The sequence below is a fragment of the Ochotona princeps genome, chromosome 14, assembly GCF_030435755.1.
Source record: "Ochotona princeps isolate mOchPri1 chromosome 14, mOchPri1.hap1, whole genome shotgun sequence".
Taxonomy (NCBI): Eukaryota; Metazoa; Chordata; class Mammalia; order Lagomorpha; family Ochotonidae; genus Ochotona; species Ochotona princeps.
This window is the reverse complement of record NC_080845.1, coordinates 1,968,446-1,991,373: the sequence shown is the minus strand read 5'-3', so window position 1 is coordinate 1,991,373 and position 22,928 is coordinate 1,968,446. Positions and strand designations below refer to the sequence as shown.

The 22,928-nt window shown below is 56.6% G+C and overlaps 1 protein-coding gene across 1 annotated transcript in view; it reads left to right on the top strand.

Moving 5' to 3' along the window:
* Positions 1-18,232, top strand: part of CFAP77 (cilia and flagella associated protein 77) — a 117,969-nt gene extending 99,737 nt beyond the window's left edge. Inside the window, exon 6 of the mRNA XM_004593674.2 lies at positions 17,775-18,232. Coding sequence (XP_004593731.2) covers positions 17,775-17,897 — 123 coding nt within the window. The 3' untranslated portion in view covers positions 17,898-18,232. The remainder of the gene's footprint in view (positions 1-17,774) is intronic.
* The last annotated feature ends 4,696 nt before the right edge of the window (positions 18,233-22,928 follow it).

Sequence of the window (22,928 nt, the reverse complement as noted above, 5' to 3'; positions counted from 1 at the left end):
CACAGCAGCACAGCAGCACAGCAGCACAGCACAGCACAGCACGTGACTCCTTCAGCAGGAGAAGCTTGGTGGGGATTTCATCCCAGAGGGCAGTGTCAGGAAAAGGCTGCACATGCTCAGTGCAGCCACCTTGCCCCAGTTTCCACCGTGCCCTCAGACACCAGTGCCCACCGTGCCTGCAGGCACCAGTGCCAGGGCCTCAGGGCCTCCCCCGGCTGCCCCAACAGCCTCTGCTTTACACACCTCTGGGAGCTTGTTTCACCTCAGGGGCAGTCCGTGGGCACCTTCAGATCCCTTGGAAAGGAGACATGGTCTGAATCTTGAAGAAAATATGACTCTCCTCCCACTTGGAGGATAAGCTGAGCAAGGCACAGAAGGAGGCTCTTAAGCATTCCTGGGGGGGGGGGTCTTGCTTCATCAAGCTCCCGATCCCTCTGCTTATCTACCCACACATTCACACCCACATCTCCTTCCACACATCCACTCATCTACCCAACTACCCATCCAGCCATCCCTCCATCTTTCCATACACACCCATCTCATTGTTCATCCATCCTTCCATCCATCCACCCATCCACCCACCTATCTATCCATCCATCCATCCACCCATCCACCCATCCACCCATCCATCCATCCATCCATCCATCCATCCACCCATCCACCCATCCACCCACCTATCTATCCATCCATCCATCCATCCATCCATTCATCCACCCATCCATCCATCCATCCATCCATCCATCCACCCATCCACCCATCCACCCACCTATCCATCCATCCATCCATCCATCCATCCATCCATCCATCCACCCATCCATCCACCTATCCATCCATCCATCCATCCATCCATCCACCCATCCATCCACCCATCCATCCATCCATCCACCCATCCACCCACCTATCCACCCACCTATCCATCCATCCATCCATCCATCCATCCACCCACCTATCCATCCACCCATCCATCCACCCATCCATCCATCCACCCATCCATCCACCCATCCATCCATCCATCCACCCATCCACCCACCTATCCATCCACCTATCCATCCATCCATCCATCCATCCATCCATCCATCCATCCACCCATCCATCCACCTATCCATCCATCCATCCATCCATCCATCCACCCATCCATCCACCCATCCAGCCATCCATCCATCCATCCACCCATCCATCTACCCATCCATCCATCCATCCATCCATCCACCCACCTATCCATCCACCCATTCATCCATCCACCTATGCATTCACTCACCCATCCATCCATCCATCCATCCATCCATCCACCCATTCATCCATCCATCCAGCTATCCATTCACTCACCCATCCATCTGTCTTCTGTCTGCTCTTCCAGCCAACACTGTTAAGGAGGGGCTGGCATTGTGGCATGTGGATTAATCCACTTCTTGAGATGCCAGCATTCCAAATGGGTGCCAGATTCAAGTCTAGGCTGCTTCACTTCTGAACCAGCTCGCTGCTAATGGCATGGGGGGAATCAGCAAAACAGGACTCAAATCCTTGGGCCCCAGTCACCCACATGGAGACCCTGAATAAGCTCCTGGTTTCTTTCTGGCCCAGCCCTGGCGGGTGTGACCAACTGGAGAGTGAAGCAGCAGATGGAAGATCACTCTGTCGCTCTGTAGTTCTTTTTAAATAAATAAATCTCTATAAAAATCACTGAGGAATAGTGAGCTACCCCCAAGACAATTGTATATCATCCAGGATACGGCATGAATATCCCCGTGGTTCCAGACACAGTCCACCTCGCCCACATAGAGGTTGTCCCTGGTTAAAGGGTGCTAGAAGGAATCCTTTCCACCTGTCACTGCCATGACAGAGCAGCAGCCCTTGAGTCTGCTGTTGAGGGCCCAGCCCCCATGGGCTGAGGACCCAAGCTGGCATGCTTCAGCCTCCCTGGCTAGCACACCGGCGTCGTCCCACGGCCCCCACCAGCAGGCACCGCGTGAGCAGCACAGCAAAGCATGTGATTTGCAGTGGAGCACCAGATCAAAGACTGAGCGCAGAGGAGCTCTGTGGCCTGGATAGCTCTGCTGCTTCCTGCCCAAAAAAGTACTGGCAGGTAAATTTCCAGAGAAAGTAATTAGGGAATCCCCATCATGTAAGCAGAGCAGCCACACTTGACGCTGGGCAGCCTGCTGATCACCAGGGCCCTGGGGTCTCCTTGCAGCCCAAGCCTTCCTCTGGCTGCACTCAGGGAGGTGTGTGAAGGGATGGACAGCTGCGTGTGTCCCCCGAGCACTCTCCTCCAGCGCTGCATGGGCCTACATGTGTTGCCTTGTCAGAGAAGCAGCAAGCAGCAAATGAGAGCCCCACTTTGGGAGCGAGAGTGAGATTAATATACAAAATACACAGGCCTCCGTGAGATCTGGCAAGTATCGATTAATATTTATCAAGTGCCCACTGTGCACGTTCGCGTGCAACCCTCAGAATCAACCCGCACGGCAGGCAGCCCCTGGCATCGGACACCTGGGCTCTCACTGTCACACTGGGAGATGCTGGTGTGTCAGGAACACTTGCCCCTGGGTGTGTGTGTGTGTGTGTGTGTGTATTAACCAAGTGGCTGGTGCTGGCCAAGTCGGCACTGTGACATGCGCCAGGGTCAGCAGCCTGGGCACCTGCAGCAACCCACCTCCTCCACCCACTCCTTTGCTGTCATGTGGGCATCAAAGACAAGAAGTCCCGCCCATGGCCCTCTATGGCCTATGTTCTAACAGGCTGCACTGGGAGACCACCCTCTGGAATATGCCACCACCGCCAGGCAGAACCCCTCCAGTCGGGTGCCTCAGGACCCTCTCCCGGAAGGACAGAGCCCAGCAGAAGGCCGCCGGCGATGGGAGCCCTGCAAAGGGGAGGAGGGGCCCTCCGCCAGCCTCTCCTGGCAGCTGAGCTCCTCCCCGCTCGGCTGACAACCCCATTGAAGACAGATCGCCTGAGCGCGGCTGCGAAGTCCGCAGGCTCCCATTCACTCCTCGCGCAGACAGTTTTTTGAAAAGCTCTAAGTCTGGAAAAACACACAGGCTCCGACCCCCCTGGCCCCCTCACTCTGGGGTGGGGGTGGGGAGGGAGCGGACGGCAGCCGGGTGAGCGGCTGCGGGCCTCCTCACCTGGCCCCACAGTGCACCGCCTCCAATTAAATCAAAACGGTTTGTTTTTAATGGTCTTTTACACTGACAAGTGGGCGATCATTTTGGGCCCGGTAGCTGTCAGGGAACTGAGGCAAATCCTCCGTTGATAATGCCCAATGCTTCCAATTAGAAGCCAGGCCGCTCCTGGCGCGCTAACGATTCCCCAGCCAGCCCCCAGGCCCCACTGGCGCCGGCTGCTGCTGCTGCCTCCTCCGCCACAAATTACTGACACAAAACGGAAGGGCCCGCGCCTCCGTCGCCACGCCAGGCCCGGGCCCTGTTGGGCTTAATGAGCCGATGGAAGTTTCGTGGCTCGGGCGCTAAATTCTTTTCTTGTTTGACAGCTGCTCGGCTAAGGCAAGTGTTGACCTTATAAAAGATTTAGTGTTTCTCATTATTTTCCGTCAAGCTTCACAAGTGATGGCTCGGCGGTTATCATTTGCATCCTGGGGTGTGCGTACGCGGCCGCGCCTGTGTGTGCATGTGTGTGTATGCACACGTGTGTGTGTGTGTGTGAGAGAGAGATGGGGGATGGCCTGGGGTCTTTGTCTCCCTGCGTCCGACATGGCCGCCTCCGGCACGACATTCTCCTGGGGCTGAGGCATTCCAAAACCAGGCTGCCATGGCAGGTGCAGGGGACACACCTCCCCATGGAGCCACCGTGGGGACCCAGGATGCAGCCTGATGGCGCCCAAGGCAGCCGGCTCTCAGTTCTCCAGAGTGGTCAGGGCGCAGCCAGGCAGGGCCACACACTGGCCAAAAGGGAGCACCAGGCCAGACTAGCTGTTGGAGAAGTCTCACAGATCAAAACCATCACCAAAAGCACCCTGCAGGTGCCTGTCCTCATTTTGTCCTGGCAGCCACGGTCTGCCTCCCTCGGCTTCGGTGTCCACACCAGCCACAGGTGCAGGGGACCTGCCCCGGACCCCAGAGGGAGAGGAGTGGAGGGCCACAGCAGACCTTGCTAATCAACCGCGGTACTGTTCTCACTTGGAATATTTCCTCGTGGAACTCGGCCATCACCCCACCATCTGATCATCGACAGAGCCGATGTGGGAAATGAAATGGTTACCTACTCTGTACTCCTGCCTGAGAGAGGCCATCTAAAGTGGGCCGCTCAGAATTGCTGGAGTTCCATATTTTTGGTGCCACATTAAGATGCCATTCACAGGGTGTGGGGGAGGCATTTGGCACAGCTGTTAGATCATATCAGAGCGTCATGGTTCAAGTCTGGGCTGTATTCTCATTTCCAGCTTCTTGCTAATTGAGTCCTGGGCTCCTGGCTTCAGTCTGGCCGGCCTGTAGGGAGTGAACCAGCACCCTAAAGGCATCTGTCTGCCTCTTGTCTTTCTCTGTCTCTACCTTTCAAATAAATAACATGATGATATTTATATGAAAGGATTAAATTGTGTCCATTACAGAAAAATAGATAAACTGGACTTCATCAATATTAAATATTTTTCTGCTCCAAATGAAACTATCGAAACGGGGGAGGGAACATGTGTCCTGCCACCCTTGAGGGAGACCTGGTGGAGTTTTAGCCTGTCTGGTCCGGCTGTGGGCGTTTGAGCGGTCAGCCAGCACAGGGAAGCTCTCTGGTCTGTCCTCAATGTCCCTTGGTCTGTTCTAACTCCCACTTCCTGGAGCCCAGAGGTGGGCCTGCCCGGGAGGGAGTGGGGGGCCCGTGGGAGGTCCGGACACCCACCCTGCTCTGGGGTCCACGTGGCCCCCATTATGTATCCGCAGCCACTGTTCACTTGGACCGCCTCACGGAATCCAGTCTGTATTGGCTATGGGTGTGGCTCCTGGAAGCTGCAAATTCACTCTCCTTTTTAAGGCTGGGAAGGGGAGTCTGCCCTCAGCCCTGTGGCTGGTGAGCTGAGATGGCCTGTGTCTGCTCCTCGCTGAGTTGCTAGTGGTCCCCCGCCCCACTGAGCGCCTTGAGGGTTCACAGCAGGTGCCACTTCCAGGTCTCATTGTTGCAGACAGGAGGTCTGTTCTTTGGATGTTCTTTGCCATCCCAGTGGGTGCCAGCAGGGAGGGTCAGGCTCTCATCCTTGCTCCATCTATTTCTGAACCACAGAGAAATGAGAGCCAGTGGCAGAATAACCACTTAGGGGACCAGCTGTCCCGGGAGAGATTGCTACCCTCGTTAATTACTTAAACTTCAGCCTGCCACACAGCAGCGTGCGGCCCAGCCTGTTCCCAGCGAGGGCCCGCTCAGGTTTGTGTTTCTGCTGGCGCCTTTGACCTCCAGCTGCCCCGAACTTGACAGAAATTGCTGACCAGGGACAAATCCATAATGTTCAAGGGCAGCTCATTAGAGCAGACGACCTTTCAATCTAACGCACCGTCTCCCTCGCAGTCACTTGCGTGCTTGTCACCTTCAGAAAAACCGAAACTGAAATCCCTCCAGCTGTCACTTCTTCCTCCCTCCCCCACTGGCTCTTTCTCAGACCTACCTTCCTTCCTTCCTTCCTTCCATCCTTCCTTCCTTCTTTCCTCTCTCTCTCTCTTTGTTTCTTTCTTCCTTTCTTATCTGGCTCTTTTTCCTCAAAACCTTCCTTGGCCTTCTGGTCCCCACCGCCTGCCTCTGGAGTGCTGGTGTGACCTGGGGGTCTGTGTGTTGCTAGTGCTAACGGACCAAGCTTAAGACACCTCTGGGAATGTCTGCACCCCAGATCAGAGGGCCTGGACTCCTCTGGGCGCAGCAGTGCTGGCTTGAGTGCTTGGGTCCCAGCCACCCATGTAGGAGACATAGATGGAGACTGGGCCTCCTGGTTTTGGCTGACCTGGCCCTGGTTGTTGCGGGCATTTGGGGGTGAGTCACATTGGGACCTGAAAGTCACTGGCTTGGCTCCCCTTGGTGGTGGGATTGGGTCAGGCCCCAAGGGAAAGCTTCCTGGTTGGGAACATGCATGTTAGGGGCTTAGGTTTACCCAGCCCTTGTTCACATGCTCACACACACTACAAGCATGAGCACGCATGCATACATACAAACATGCATACATGCACATGTACACACTGCTCCACAGGCAAGGCCTGACCCTGGGAGAGGGCTCTAGGGGCACACTGGCTGCTTAAACCTCAGTGGACCGCAAGGAGCTCCAATGCAGAACTCAGTTCAGAAGTAAGCGCTTGCCAGTCCTGCAAGGTTGGGGGAGCAGCTGAGGGGAGGATGGACCCAGAACTCTGTCACAGGAAGTCCTTCTCCTGTTGGTCTGCATGAAGAGGTGCAAATCTCAAAATCTGAAAAATAAAAACCAACCAAGGGTTCATCCGTGGGGCTGGGGCGAAGGGAGCCCCCTGCAGCGTGGTTGCTGTGGGGGGTGACCCAAGCCAGGCCAGACCCATGCTTGGGATTCGACCCATGGACACCATTGCCACATGGTGAGTGAGTCCTAGGCTGTTGGGCGGCCAGTACGCCCACTGGGTGCCAGGTTCTGCCTACTGGCTGCCTGGCTACGAGCTCTGGGGTTTTTAGGGTATGTAATTGCTGCCTAGAGACATCCATGGACAAGGCCAATAGGAGTGTAGGTGAGGGATGAATCCTGTGTGACTCCCAGCGATGGGGTCACAAAACTTGCTGACATGCGTGGGGACTGAGACCTGGTGGTTTGGAGGGGAGAGTCCGTAAGATGTATTTGGGCCAGACTGATTCACCAGCCCACATGGGACTCCTGAGGCGGGCCGTTAGGGTAGAGCATCTCTGAATGCCACATGCCAGTCCACACGAAAGCTGTGGCTGGGGGCCTGTCTGGCAGGGTAGGTACTAGTACCTGACAGAGTGTTGAAACAGGATGGGTCACATTAGGCAGGGTCATGACCCTAACCAGCACGTGAGAGAACCAGGTCCAAGGATAGATTCTGTGGGGGATGTGTGAGTCAAACCCTGTGGAAATGCAAGTTCCGCTGATTAGCCCAAGAGTTGGGGTAATGATGGGCTGAGCTATATGTGACCATGGAACTTGCCATCACTCATGGGCAAAGGAACCAACAACAGTCTAGACAGGTCAAGGCAACAGCACCCTAATGTGCATCCTAAAATGGTGTGGGGTGGACCAGGCTGCAGCTCATACAAGGCCAAATGGAAGGGCAGACTATGCCAGGCACTGGCCTGACACCCACTGGCATGTATGAGATCTGAGTCTGTGAATGGGTCAACTGGGGGAACTTGGAAAACTCCCCTAGTGGTCACAACTCTCACTGATGATCACATGGTCCAAGCCTGGGGGTCGGGCAAGCTGGGCATAGTAGCTCCAATGGCTGGCAAACATGTGGGTTGGTTATGCAAGGGGGCGGACTGGGCAGGGCCAAGCAAACCTTAGTTCACAAGCAAGAACAGAAACCAGGATGGAGCATAGGTCATGCTGAGCTAGGCTCTTATACTGGCTGGTTTGCATGAGCCAGGAATGCCAGACACAGCAACGAAGGCAAAGGCCAATGCAGGTGAGGGGCTATGCCAAGCTGAGTCAGAACAACCACTGGCACGTGCGTGATTTATGGCTGGGAACAGGCCTGGTTGGGGAGCTAAGAGAACACCCTGGTTGGGTTGGGGTTCCTACTGGTGAGTGCGGGGTCCTGATTGGGGGTTGCATTCTGGTCTGGATATGGCTGCAGTGTCCCTTGGCACATTGTGGACTGGGGCTGGGTGCACTGAGCCGGGCTAGATTCCAGCACCATCTAGTGCTCTGGAGAACCAGGGTAAATGTAGAACAGACCAAGTTAGGTCTCTGTCCTTACTGAGCCATGTGTGAGCTGTGTCTGGGTATGGACGAGCCTTGGTTGGGCTGAAACATCCAACAATAAGAACCGGAATGGGGTGAAGGCCAGTCAGGAAAGGCTACTGTTTCTGCAAGGACAGGAGGTGGACTGAGTAGTACTGGCCCGTGTACCTACCAGTACGCGCAAGATCTAGCATTAGGAGAGGTTCTGATAGAGGAGCCTGTTCAAATCCTCTGGCAGGACACAGTCCCTGCAGGTGAACGCAAGAACCATGAAAGGGAGCAACCCAGACCAGGCCAGAAAGATACCCACCAGCATACATCTGACATACATCGGGAGCAGACCAGGAAGGGCCAGTTCACATCGCCCGCTGGCAAATCTGAGCACCAGAACAGAGTGTGGGTCGGGCCAGGTTTGGTCGCAACACATACTGGGGCACATTACGGCTAGGGTGGTGCCGGCTGGGCTGGGCTAGGCTGTAACCCCCACCAGCAGGAGCTGGAGTTGAAGATGGACCGGGCCAAGCTACAGCACTCACTGGCAAATGCCGAGACAAGGGGGGGCCATGCCAAACTGGCCGCAGCACCCAACCAGCACACGTGAGAACCAGTGGGGGAGGCAGAAAAGCCTGCCTGCCTGATCACCACTCCCACTGGAAAGCATGAGTTGGGATGGGGGCAGACCAGACCAGGCAGGGCTACAACACATGTAGGCCTCATGTGAGCTAGATCAGGGAAAAGCCAGGCTAGGTTGACTGTTCTAACTGGTGCAAGCAAAATCAGAATGGGTGAGGGTTGGTTGGGCTTTGCCACAGCATCAGCTGGCAGAGGCTGGCACTAGGGCCTAATTCTGTCAAGTTAAACTGCAGAACCACCTGCAGAGAGCATGATCTGGGAGTGGGAGTGGCCCAGTAGGGAAAAAGTGAGCACCTCCCTCTTGGGCTACCACTCCCACTGGACAGCATGAAAACCAGGACGGGCAGGGGTGGCGAGACAGAACAGCACCTTCCAGCATGTGTGTGGGCTGCAAAGTAGGGCTGGGTTGAACTAGACTTCAGTGACCATTGACATGTATAAGAGCTGAATGGGATGTGGGACCGACAGGAAAAGGCTGCTGTATCTAATGGCAAGCACGGGAACCAGGATAGGGGGCAGGGCTGGTGGGGGTTATTAGGACTAGGCTGCAACTCCCACTGGTTTGCGAGAGGGCCAAGTGTGTGCTGGGCAGAATCAGGCTGGACTGCAATGCCCATTGGTCCCAGTGGAAGACAGGGCTGGGAACAGAAATTACCCAGCAAATGCAACTACCAGCATGTGCATAAGCTGATTGGGGTGGCCAACTGTGTTGGACCCTGTAATGGCATTCACACACAAGAAACAGATCTGGGATCACTTTAGACCTATTTCTTTGGGGATCCATGCAACGGAACTGATGATCTCGAACCCCAGTCATGGGCCCGGCGGCGTGGCCTAGCGGCTAAAGTTCTCGCCTTGAACGCGCCCCGGGATCCCAGATGGGCGCTGGTTCTAATCCCGGCAGCTCCACTTCCCATCCAGCTCCCTGCTTGTGGCCTGGGAAAGCAGTCAAGGAACGGCCCAAAGCCTTGGTTTCCTGCACCCACGTGGGAGACCCAGAAGAGGTTCCTGGTTCCCGGCTTTGGATTGGCACAGCACCAGCCATTGTGGTCACTTTGGGAGTGAATCATTAGATGGAAGATCATCCTCTCCATCTCTCCTCCTCTCTGTATATCTGACTTTGTAATAAAAATAAATAAATCTTAAAAAACAAAAAAAGAATCCCGATCATGGAGAGAATTGCAGGTTGCATGGTCTGACCGTGGAGTACATGTGTTAAAGCTGGTCCTCCTCAGAGGCTCAGACAGAGCAGTGGACAGCACAGCCAGGTGCACATGGAGGACATGGCAGCCCATCAGAGCCTGCAGAGGACACTGGGGCCACAACACAAGATGGTGGACAGAGCATACCGATCATCTGCCCCAGCCACCGGTTGGCAGTGAGGATCTGCGCAAACGGAGACTCTAAGGTGGACTATGTCAGCCAGTGGATTCTGGAGAGATTTCACCGTGCTTGGAATGGTGAGATTGGCAGCAATTCAAAACCGTTGAACTCTCGAACCACTTGAGCAAGACCCTCAGAGCATACCCCACGTTGGGGACCCTGGGATGGGGTGGGAGGTCGGGTGGGGCTTCTCCCTTTATTTCCCTCCTTACCCCAGATACACACAGAGAAAATGTGGAAACAATGGTCTTACCCATGTTCCTGTAGCCCTTGACCCTTTGTGCCCTAATCAACTATGTAAAGATTCTAAGAAAAAAAAAGAGCCGGAGCCAGGAATTGAACACTGGTACTTCAAGGTGGAAAACAGGGGTCTTAAATGGCAATGTTTAGAGCAAAAGTGCCTGCTCCTGGTACAGTTTCAACAGCTAAAATTATTCATTATTTTAATGAAATAATGGTTTTGCCTTGTGTTGTTGATATCTTATTAAATTTAAACCTTGTCGGGCCCGGCGGCGTGGTCTAGCGGCTAAAGTCCTCGCCTTGAAAGCCCCGGGATCCCATATGGGCGCCGGTTCTAATCCCGGCAGCTCCATTTCCCATCCGGCTCCCTGCTTGTGGCCTGGGAAAGCAGGAGAGGACGGCCCAAAGCTTTGGGACCCTGCACCCGCGTGGGAGACCTGGAAGAGGTTTCTGGTTCCTGGCATCGGTTTGGCGCGTACCGGCCCGTTGCGGCTCACTTGGGGAGTGAAACATCGGATGGAAGATCTTCCTCTCTGTCTCTCCTCCTCTCTGTATATCCGGCTTTTCAGTAAAAATAAAATCTTTAAAAAAAAAAAAAATTTAAACCTTGTCAAAATAAACAACCAAACGAAGAAACAAAAACCAACCAGGACCTGGCAGGTGCAGACACGGGAGTGCTGGAAGAAGCCCCTGGCTCCTGGCTTCAGAACAGTTCAGCTCTGGCCATTGCAGCCACTTGAGGGTGAACCAGCAGGTGGAAGATCTTTCTCTCTAAATCTGATCTGCCTTTCCAATGAAAGTGGATAGATTTTAATTTTTTTGTGTATGTTTGAGCATAACAGGGTTGAGGCAGGGGAGCCCGTTCCTGTGCATTGGCCCACCCCCAAATGCCCACATGGGCGGGGGCTGGGAGCGGGACACTGGTGAGGTCTCCCAGGCGGGGGCTGGAACCTCCCTCCCAGGGTACGCCTCAGCGGAGAGCTGGTGCTGGGAGCTGAAGTGGCTCTCGCCTGCCCTCTCGTTTCTCTGAGCTTGCTCTTTTTTTCCTGGCATGGAGAGTTGTCTGCTTAGCTACTTCCTTGTCTTTTCATCTCTGTTTCCTCCTCCTGCCTCCCGGAGCCAATAGCATTTGCGCAGCATGCTGCCTGCTGCCTCGCGCCTCGCTCTCCTCCGGGCCGGCTCACAGGGTTCAGCCTACTTTCACTCAGTTCTCTTGTAATCTGACTTTCACTTCACTTCTGCTTAGATTTCTTCCTTGATCCATTAGTCACTTACTCTCACGCTTCAACATTCTTGAGCAGTTCTTTTCAGTAGCGTTGCTGTTTCCCAACGCAGTTTATTTCGTTTCCAAAGAATTTACATGGATCCATCACTCCTCTCTCTGTTAAAAAATATTTATTTATTTTTGTGGGAAAATTTATGAGAAGAAAAGACGAAGATCTTTCATTTGCTGGTTCACTCCACAAATGGCTGCAATGGCCAGAGCTGAGCCAATCCAAAACTAGAAGCCAGGAGCTTCTTCTGGGTCTCCCACGCAGGTGCAAGATAGCAAGGCTTTGGGGCCAGGCAGCGTGGCCTAGCGGCTAAAGTCCTCGCCTTGAACCCGCCGGGATCCCATATGGCGCCGGTTCTAGTCCCGGCAGCCCCACTTCCCATCCAGCTCCCTGCTTGTGGTCTGGGAAAGCAGTCGAGGACGGCCCAAGGCTTTGGGACCCTGCACCCGCGTGGGAGACCTGGAAGAGGTTCCTGGCTCCCAGCTTCGGATCGGCGCAGCACCGGCCGTTGCACTCACTTGGGGAGTGAATCATCAGATGGAAGATCTTCCTCTCTGTCTCTCCTCCTCTGTGTATATCTGACTTTGTAATGGAAGTGAATAAATCTTTAAAAAAAAAAAGATAGCAAGGTTTTGGACCGTCCGCGGTTGCTTTCCCAGGCCACAAGCAGGGAGCTGGATGGGAAGTGGAGCAGCTGGAACATGAACCAGGTCCCATATAGGATGATGGCACTTGCCGGTAAATTAGCCTGTTGAAACACTCCACTAACTCCCAAAAGAAATAAATCTTTAAAATAGTGAAGCAGTTAAGAAAAAAAACTCAGAACCTGGCATGGTGGCCTAGTGATTAAATCCTCGCCTCGCATGTGCTGGATTCCATATGGGCGCCGGTTCTAATCCCAGCAGCCCCGCTTCCCATCCAGCTCCCTGCTTATGACCTGGGAAATAGTCGAGTACAACCCAAAGCCTTGGGATCCTGCACCTGTGTGGGAGACCCAGAAGAAGCTCCTGGCTCCTGGCTTTGGATTGGCTGAGCTCCAGCCATTGCGGCCATTAGGGGAGTGAGCCAGCAAATGGAACATCTTTCTTTCTGTCCCTCCTTCTCGATGTAAATATGCCTTTGAATAAAAAAATAAACCTTTATAAAAAAGTTCAAATGGAGCACGTGTCAGGAAAAATCTGCAGGATTTCAAATTTTTTATAACAAAACAAATTGCTAATACCAAGTTGTTACAAAGTTTTAAAAGTACTTGTTTTCATTTTATTTGAAAGGCTGAGACAGGGAGACCTTGAGCTCACTAGTCCACTTCCTGTTTGCCCACAGCAGCCTGGGTTGGGACAGGCCCCAAGTCAGGAGCCTGGAACTCAGTGTAGGTCTCTGACATGGGTGGCAAGGACCCAAGCAGGTAAGCCATTACCTGGTGCCTTGTGCGGTGCAGGTTAGCAATGCACCGGGCGCTCCCAGCCCCCACCATGTGGGCATTTGGGGGTGGGCCAATGCACAGGGCTCCCCTGCCTTGGCCCTGTTATGCTCAAACCCACACACACAATTAAAATCTATCCACTTTCATTGGAAAGGCAGATCAGACTTACAGAGAGAAAGATCTTCCACCTGCTGGTTCACCCTCAAGTGGCTGCAATGGCCAGAGCTGAACTGATCTGAAGCCAGGAGCCAGGGGCTTCTTCCAGGACTCTCACATTGGTGCAGGATAGCAAGGCCCTGGGCCATCCTCTGTTGCCCTCCCAGGTCACAAGCTGGGAGTTGAATGGGAAGTGGAGCAGCTAGGTCACGGACTGACATACATATAGGATTCTGGCACCTGCAAGGTGAGGATTTAGCTATTGAGCCATTGTGACAGGCCCAAAGTAATGACTTTTTTATACTAAAAGCAAAACAGGAAATACGAAAGTTTGGTGTAAAGTTAATGAACTGTCACAGGCACGCTGAAGGGCGTCCATCAGGAGCAGTTGGTGGAGGCCATGGGGGAGGGGCGGGCAGAGTGGAGGCAGCCTTGCAGCTGGCTGTTCAGGACTCACGGACCCGGTGGCCTGGCATCCCACTCTGCCCCCCTGCTTCCCATCTGTGACACTGGAGAGCTGGGGTGCAATGATCTCAAGTCCTCTCCTCGCCCCAACTCTCTGGGTATTCTTCAGCTCACTTATGGGTGCCCAGAACAAATCCCCTTTAAGTTCCCAATATTGCTCACCGTAGCCCAATCTTGCCCATCTTGCCAGTCCCTGGCTGAGCTGGATCCTGTCTCCCCCCATGAGTTATGTCAGGGCTCTCACACAGTCCTCCCTTTCTGTTCCTCCTGGCTGGCTCTGGTACTCCTGGGCAGTCCACTGGGCATGGCACACAGTCTCAGGATCTCAGCCGGGCCTCCCTGGACCTCCTGCAGTCCTCGCCCTTGGGGAGCACCCCCACCCCCGCACGCTCTGTGACTGTGCCCTGGCCTTCCGGTGGTGCAGGGCTCCCTGCCAGCGACACGTGCCTCTCTGTTTACCTGCTTCGACCTTGCTGCCACTCACAGCCTCCTTCAGCAAAGCTGTCTCCTGCCAAAGCCGTTCCAATTCTTAGCTCCAGGCGGAGAGACTGCAGATGACTTCATTTAGAAGCCACTCAGAAGGCATTCCTTGCTCTGTAGTTCTGACTCCAGGGGTCCGCAGGGTTGTGACCTCACAGGGGCTGGGGCCTGCCTTGTAATGAGGGTCTTCATCCGGATCCCGCACCTGCTGAACCTTGCAGGGGGACAGTGTAGCCTTGTTTGCTTGCAGTGACTGCCTCTGTGCTCGCTCAGTGGACATTGGTTGAGGGACACGGGGCTGGGTCAGGAAGAGCTAGGGACCAGAAAACCCAGGGCAAGTGTCTGGATGCCTGGTCCCCACTATTCCGCCTGTGTAATGGACACAGCAGGGGTCTGGCCTCACTGGGCTGCTCTGAGGCATGCGTGAGTGTGTGAGAGAGTGTGTGTGTGACTGTTTAGACATGAGCGTGTATGTGAGTGTGTGTATGAGTGAGTGTACGAGTGGGGCATGATCCTGTAGCGTCCAGCTCCAGCACTGACGCTGCTGTGATGAGAAAGGTCCTTGGGTGCCAGCTCTGGCCTTCTGGGGCTTTCCACTGCCCGCTGGGGATGTTTTGGAACTTAGGGCTGTCTGGGAGGCAGGATGGGCACTGCTGCCCCCGACCTGGGGTTGCTGCAGGCAGGTCTGAGCGTGTTCCCCTCCCCCCAGATCTTGGCTTTCCTGTCTAGCCCGCAGGTCCCCGCTGGGCACCTGTCCTCGCCCTCCTCCCTCACTTTCCTTCCAGCCAGAGGCAGATCTCACCTGGTCTGGGAAGCCTTGCTGACACCTGAGCCAGGTGAAGGCTTTCTGCTTCATTTGTTCACGTATTCGCTCACTTATTTGGTCCACCCCTCCGACCTTGCCGAAATGCATCTTGGATTCTAGGCACTGGGGCACGGCGGCAGTCCCTCGGGCAGTGGGGCAGTGGGCAGCAGCCCTCACCTGCCCGGGCTGGTTGCTCCCGGGGGCCCCCAGGAAATTCCAGGTGGGTATGAACTCCACAAGGTGGGAGGCTTCCCCGGCAGCCCAGTGCAGCGCACCCACCAGAGGTGCCAGCTGGGTGTGGTCAGTCACTGGTGGGTGGCAGGTGTACTGATGTTTTGTGAAGCACCAGGGATTTCTGTCTGATGTCTCACCTCCCCACGCAGGATGTGGCTGAGCAGCTTCCTGCGACCATCCTTGGGGAAAAGCTGAGTGGGCACCAAGCACCTCCTGCCGTCAGCACCACCCCCTCCCTGCCACCCACCATGGGCACCCCTACCCTTGCATGCTGACTTCCCTGATGGCCCTGAGGATGCCAAGACAGGCCCACACATGGTGGCTCGGGGTGGGAGGAGGGATGCCTTCTCTTACAGTTCCAGATTGAGGGTGGGGTGGGGTGGGCAGAGCTCAGCAGGACTGGACCCTGTATAAGATCCTCTCCTGGTCTCTGGTATCACTGGGTTGCCCCCCCCCCCCACCGCGTGTCCACTTCTGTCTCCCACAAGCACACCAGGGCACTCTCGGCCTTGGGTCACATCAACAAACATTCTTTCTCCAAGCAAGGGTGCCTGCACAGGCTCAGGGCGCCAGGACACGGCCATATCCTTTTGGGGTCACAGTCCCCCTGGTGCCAGGGCTGAGGAAGGTCCTCAAGCAGCACCGAGGACCCATGGCAACCTGTGGGAGCCGAGTGGGAAGAGACAGGGCCTAGGGACTCAGGGCAGGGGACCCAAGATTCGCTTAGTGACAAATTGTAGACAGTCTCGTAGCACACTGTATTGTGCTCCTGAAATTTCTGGAAAAGAAAGTGTAACTCATGTCACATGCTGTTTCCCACCGGGGCACAAGGCAGCTCTAGCAGGGGACGGGCACTTTAGGACCTCGATTGTGGGATGGTTTTGTGGGGGCTGCATCAGTCCAAGGTAGCAGACTGTACCCCTTAAATATGCTTTGTGAAACTGTCTGTTGATCATAACAATAGTAAAGGGGCATTGAATAAAATGTCTATGTTCTAAGCCGGAAAACACGTAGCAGGGTGGTGACCAGGGCAGCGCTGGAGCCAATCTGAATGGCCCCAGAGACCCAGAGACCACAGCATGGCAGCCAGCTGGACATCCGGGGTAGGCAGGGGAGGGCCGAGGGCCAGCCAGCCCACCCCGAGTATCAGAGAGACCCAGGTGTTAGGAAAACTGAGTCCATATGCCAGCTACTGCCTTAAATTTTTAAAAAAGATTTATTTATTTTTATTGGAAAGACAGATCAGATTTATGGAGAGACAAAGATCTTCCACCCACTGGTTCACTCCCCAAGTGGCCGCAATGGCCAGAGTTGAGCCGATCCGAAGCAAGGAGCCAGGAGCTTCTTCCAGGTCTCCCACACAGTTGGGCCGTCCTCAACTGTTCTCCCAGACCACAAGCAGAGAGCTGGATGGGAAGTGGTGTAGCCGGGACCGGACGGGTGCCCATAGGGATCCTGGCACTTGCAAAGTGAGAATTTAGCCATTGAGCCATCACCCTGCTTCGCTCCCCCCCCCTTTTTTTTTTTAAAGATGTATTCATTTATTTTAAAGTTAGAGTGACACAGAGAAACGGAGAGCCAGAACGGTTTCTTTGCTCTGTGATTCATGCCTTAGCAGTCATGATGGGTGAGGCTGGGCCAGATCAAAGCCAGGGGTCAGGAATTCCATCTGAGAACCACACGTGGGTGCCAGGGGCCCAAGTACTTGGACCACCTTCTGCTGCTTTCCCTGGGGACTAACAGGGAGCTGGATGGGAGGACTCAAACCTGGTTCAGAGGGGAGGTCAGTGTTGCAAACAGTGGCTTAACGTGCTGTGTCACAGCCAGCTACCAGCTGGTTTCCCTGCACACAGCGTGGGATGAGCTTTTTCCAGAACTCTAGTAAGGCCACTCGGGGTCGGGGGCTTCTAAAGCTGCAGATGGAGGTGACAGTCAGCCCCCGGCCCCCCTGTGGCCATCACTGGTTGCATGGGCTCCAAGCTTGGAGGGCTCAGGAGCCTCAGGATGGGACGCACACTGCTGCTGGGGTTACCATAGCCCCCAGGCAATTTCAAGACCAACCCCCAAATCCCAAGCCTGCAGCTTAGCTGATGCTGGGCACCCCTGGGAAACGTGGCTCCCCACAGGGACTCATGGGCTTTGGACACAGTCCCCACTGGGGCTGTCCCCTTCTCCCAGGTATGCTCTCACAAGCTTCTGTTCCTGCCTCACCTCCTTTCTGCATCTGTGGATCACATGTAGAAACTTCCAGAAAGAATCCAGAACTTAGAGCCAGTTCCCTGGTTGGGCACGGGGAGGTCAGTCCAGGTGTCCCTCTCCCCACTCCCTCACCGACCCCACCTCAGGTCCCTAGCCAGCTAACTGCCCCTGGGCAGCAAAGTCCTGGGAGCCTGTCCCATAGGCTGCAGGCGGCATTGCCTTCCACCTGCTGACCAAGTAGAGGGGCCACGGAGCTCCTGGCAAACAGCTGAGGGTGGAGCACAGAGGGTGGGGCTGGGGGATCCCAGTGGCAGCCCAGCCTGGGGGACGACCTTCTCGGGGTACCCTGTGATCTCAGGATATCTCCCACAAAGCCTGCCTCATGTAATCGGCACCCTGAACCCGGCGAAAGGTGTGTGTGTGGAGGGCTGCTCTGCACTGAAGTGAGTGACAGATGCACTCCGGGGGGTGGCCACCCCACCCCAGCTGCCTCACTCACCTGCTCCTGCACTGTCTGTCCAACTGGAGTGATGGGGATAGCGGGGAGAGTGGGAGCCCGTGGCCCAGCCATACCTGCCAGCTGTCAGCTCTCCCCTCTGTCCGCAGGTGGCCGCCCATCTTGACACCTTCCCGACTGAGGCCGACCGTAGGAGAGCATTCCAAGCCCACCGAGAAGAGTGTGCGGTGCGCCAGGGCACCCTGCGGATGGGCAACTATACCCACCCCTGAGCAGCCCTCTCCAGAGGCCAGCGAGACCCTTCTTCCTGCCCCTGCCCCAGCCCCCACCCCAGCCTTCTCCAGCTTCTGCTGCTACTGTTGCTATTGCTGCCAGAACCCCCATACATGGGGCTTCGTGACAGCCTCACCTGGCACAGTGTCCTCTTTCGGGGATCCCTGAGGGCAGGAGGGGCCTCCCCACCCCCTGAACTGGGCCCTGCTGATCAGGCGAGCCCACCATGAGTTGGGGGTGGCGGACCTCCCAGGTCCTCTTTACACCGCCCCATCTTCCCTGTTTCCTATTGTTTTATCCCTACAAAACAGCTGCTTCTGATTTTCAATTAAAAGTGCTGTGGTCGGCCTCCTGTGATGCCCTGCTGTGAGTACCAGGAATCTGAGACTCTCCCAGGCAGACCCCCGGTCCTGAGGGCTCCCAAATTTTGCCCTGGAATGTGTCGCCAGTCTCCAGCCTCAGTCCTGAACCAGCCTGGTCATGGTGTCACTGAGACAGCAGCTGGGAGGCCTCATTCTTTCTCCCTCTCTGCCTCTAAAAGAGACAAAATCTGAAATGAAAAACAGAGTTAGCCATAATAAAGGGCACTCCCTGCCATCGCCCAGGGGGCTCGCTGCCCAGCAGAGCCCACCCAGTTCACTCACTGCTTTCCCTCTTCAGCAGGTGTTGTCTGGGGTCAGGGCCTAAGCCCGGGTCCCCAGGGTCGGCCCAGAACAGGTCCGCCTGAAGCTGGCAGGAAATGAGTACCGTGAGAAGGCTCTGCACCAATGCTTGATTCCAGTCACCCTCCCGGGTGCTCAGCCACAGAGGGGGAGGGGCTTCTGTGATTCCAAACCCGCCCCCACTGCACCAGGCAGGTGTAACCTGACCCCACCCCACCCCAGGGACCTGCAGTGCCCCTCCCACCACCACCACAGGAGCCAGGCCTCCTCATTCATTGTGGCCAAAGCCCCCCACCCCACCCATCATCCCCCGGCCACTGGGCACTGGGCAGCCAAGGCAGAGAGAGCTTCCATCTGCTGGTACACTCCCCAGATGGCTGCAATGGCCGAAACCATGTGCGTATAGAGACCGAAGCACTTGGGCCATTTCTGTGGCTTTTCCAGGCCACCAGCAGGGAGCTGGATTGAAAGCAGAGCAGTTGGACTTGAACCAGCACCCATAAGGATGCCCGGGTCCTGGGCAGCAGCTTTATTGCTGGGCCACAGTGCTGGCCTGCATGCCAAGGAGTTTCTGTGTGACCCTGAGTGTGTGCCTTCCTTTGTCTGTGAGATGGAACCTCCACGCACCGCAGGATGCATCCTCACACCGTGGCATTACAACCTGCACGTGTGCTCAGCACGGGCCTGGCACTTTCCAGGTAAGTGCAGTAGCAGTGCTGAATGCCTGCTGTGAAAAGCCAGCAAGCAGGGACCCCAGCCTGAGTCAGGCAGTGCTGCGGGCAGGTGGACATACTTTGAATGCAGTCCAGTGCTTTGCTTGGAAATTCCCTATGGAGCCGGGATGGGGTAAATCTGGAAGCACCCAGCAGAGTTCCGGAGGCAGGGCACGCCCCTTGCGTGCAGCTGGCCCTGGACCCTGGAGAGGCCCGGCTGCTAAATCTTTGTTTATTCAAGCACCCGGCGCTTTGAGACTGGCTGCACTGTGCCCTGGGAACAGCCCTCTGCCTGCTCCTGGGACCCTCCCCGGCCGGGGCCCACACCAACTGGCAGCCGAGTCCCTGGGCTCCTTCCTTGTCCAACACCGCCACCCACTGGTGAGCCGTGGTCGGCGGCGGCCGAGGGTCCCAGCACTTTTCTCCCAGCTCCTCCTCTCCGTTAATTATTCAAGCCCACCCGGGCGGATTCCAGGGGATTCTCATCTTTTGGGGCAACATGTCTCACCGGCCACAGCCCAGCCCTCCCTGGAATGATCCTAGCTGGAATGGGCAGGGGATGGGGACACCAACTTCCTGCCCTTCATAACCAGGGACAGAGTCCTCCGAAGTCTGAGCACTGGGAGTTTACTTTAACCCTCCTCTGCCATCCCACCCCCCAACTTCTCAACTGGAAAAAATAATGTCAGAGAGTGCCTGGAGCCCCCAACACGCGCGGCCACCAGGTTTCCCCAGGCCAGGAGTGTTCACTACTGGTCCCAGTGCCTGCCCTGCACACCGCCCCCAAAATTGCACAGTAAAACATGGAGGAAAGTGGGGTGCCCTGGGCTCACCACTCCCGTCCCGTAATCGCATAGGTGCCATGCAGGAATGGGCCTCCCAGGAGGAACAGTCTTGTGCCCCTGTTTTGGCAAATATCCCTGCTGGCTGGCATTAGAGAACATTGTCCCTCGTGCCTGGGTTTCTTGGCAACACCACAGTAACCAAGTAGAACGGTCTGATCTGCCTGACCTCTGCCGTCTTCTCTGAGAGGGGGCACTTGGGGTGTGGGGGTGCAGGAGCCTGGGGACAGAGGCATATGCAGCAGCTGTGTGCAGGTGGAACAGGCTGGGGCATCCGTAGAGCCACCTAGGGGCCCGGGGAGGGGCGGGGCGGCTTAGCAGCAGCACTCAGTCCAAAACAGGCCCTCCTCTCCACTGACCAGGTTGTTCAACTGGAGCCCAAAGCCCTGCCTATCACCAAACAATTAATCATTTTCTTGGCCAGAAGAAAAGAAACGGGGTTCTGGAGGATTTGTAGCAGGGAGCCACAGGCACTTCTTGCCTGGCTGGAGCTCCTGTTGGCCAGAGAGGGAGGTGGAGGGGGAAGAGCACTCTCCGCCCACCCAGTCCGGAAGCAGAGGCCCCTGTCCTGGCAGAGCCGGCTGGGCGTCCTGGCTCCCCCCAGCCTCTGACACCCCTCCTGGTGCAGGCTCAGCCCTGGGGACCCAGGGAGGCCCGCCCGGCGGCAGCAGAGCCCAGTCTGGTGCCCACGCGGGTCTGGCGTCCAGTCAAGCCCTTGCTCTTGCATTCTCCCAGACAGGCCTTCCTTGCTGCGTCTCCTTTCACTCGGGAAACCCTTGCTGCCTGGAACCCTTATGTTGTAGAGCTTTTCGCTTTCGTTTTTGTTTTGTGGTTAATTTTATGCTTTTAAAATAGAGATTCTGCAAACGGAACACAGGGCAGCTCCCAGCTTGCATCAGGTGTGTGGACACCTTCTGAGAGCCGCCTCACAGATGAGCTTCCCTTGTGCCACTCTCGGGGGCGCAGGCCCGGTCGGCAGCCGGCTGCACCGCTCAGAAGAAAGGAGAGGAAGGGGGCAGGGAGAGAGCCAGAGGGAAGGACGAATGTGTCCTTTCAGGAGCTCCCGCGCACAGGTTGAGAATGTTAAGGGCGTGACCTTGAGGTCCATCACTGCCCTGGTCTTTGCCCAGTGCACCTGTTAGGACCGGGGTCTGGCGGCTGGACCCCACTCCACCAGCCTCTGCCAACACCCACCTCAGCAGGCAGGCAGTCCCTGGTGGGGAGAGGGGTCCCAACCTGCAGAACGCCTCTGCCCATTGCTGCCAGAGGTGGTGGGCAATCCAAGAATTGAGACATTCCTGGGGACTTTGGCCAGGGGCAGGTGAAATGGGCACCATCCCGTTAAAACAAGCCCTGGGGCCCCAGGCCTCCTCCAACCAAGTCAGGTGCTTCAGGAACTGCTGAGAGAGAACTGGCATGGGGGGGGGGGGGATAAAGCAGCCCTGTGCTAATACGGTAGTTTGAAAATAAGAACCTAACAACTTAACCAAAGGTAAAGGAATCCACATTCTAGACACAGAAAGGGTTAAACCGGGGGTGACCCATCCTCCACTCCAAGTCCAGCCCAGGGCCCCCAGCACCAGGCGCTGGAAGGACTCGGTCTGGCTCCCTCCCACCCCTGCTCCCCACCGAGGAGCTCTGGGGGAGAGCTTCCCGCTGGAGGCAGAGTGAGGGCCTGCCCCTTCTCATCCTGAGTGCTCCGAGGGCCACGACAAACCTGCCTGTTTTCAGACAGTCGTCTGCTAGAACTGGGCGGCCAGGGGCCTGAACTGGAAGCAAGAGAAATCTCAAGAGCAAGTGGGAAGGGGGCAGCCGCGACAGGCGCCTGCCCCCCCCCCCGCACCCACAGGGCTGGATCCCTAGTTAAGACCCCGTAGTGCTGGGCACCGGGACTTTTCTGTTGACAGCGGCCCCCCTGACCCAAGCCCCGCTGCCTGGAGCCTCCCACTGGCTAGCCGGATCCCGCCTCACTCCTTCCAGACCACCTAGGGTGGGCGAGGATTGGGGACCCAGAGCCTGGGCGAGGAGGGGGCCCAGGCAAGTGCGGGAAAATAGGTGATAGGAAAGGTTCAAGCAGAAAGTTCCGGAGGGGCTACCGGTCGGCGGGGAGAGGGCTCACTTCCCACGTGAATCCCACACAAAACCAGCGGCTGCGTGCACCTCGTAACCGACGGCCGGAGTAGGGAGCCCACGGCGGGAGCCCAGGGCGGGAGCCCACGGCGGCTGCAGCAGGCCGGAGCCCAGGCCGGAGCCCAGGGCGGGAGCCCACGGCGGCTGCAGCAGGCCGGAGCCCGAGCCCGCAGTTCTTGGCGGCCTGGAGGCTGCGTTGTCTCCCCCTCTTCCTCTCTGTTCCCTAGCAACTCCCAGCGCCCGGGAGGCTGCGCCTTCGCTGGGTTTGGGATCCGACCCGGGCCTAAGACCCACAGGCCTAGGGGTGAGGGTGTGGGCGGGAACCTCAGCCGGAGCTAGAGCGGCTCTGGAGACCTTGGGGGGCCGGCCGGTTCCCAGGACCTGGCTTAGGGGCGTCATCTCCGCTAACAAGCCTGGAGAGGTGGGGGGCTCCTGTCGCCCCAGGTACGAGGGCAGGGAGGGCACGCGTGTTCCGGGTTGCGGGCGCAGGCCTGGGGATGGCGTGGGCGAGCAGGTGCTGAGGGCGAGAGCGAGACCCAAAGCTGGGCGGCGGCGGGGAAACAGCCAGGCAGCTCCGCTCCGGCTGATTTATGGCCCCCTCCCCTCCCGCTAAAGCCGCTCGCTCGGCCGCGGCCCCAGCCCTCCCGCCTCCCCGACAGCTTGCAGCCGAGCCGGGCCCATGG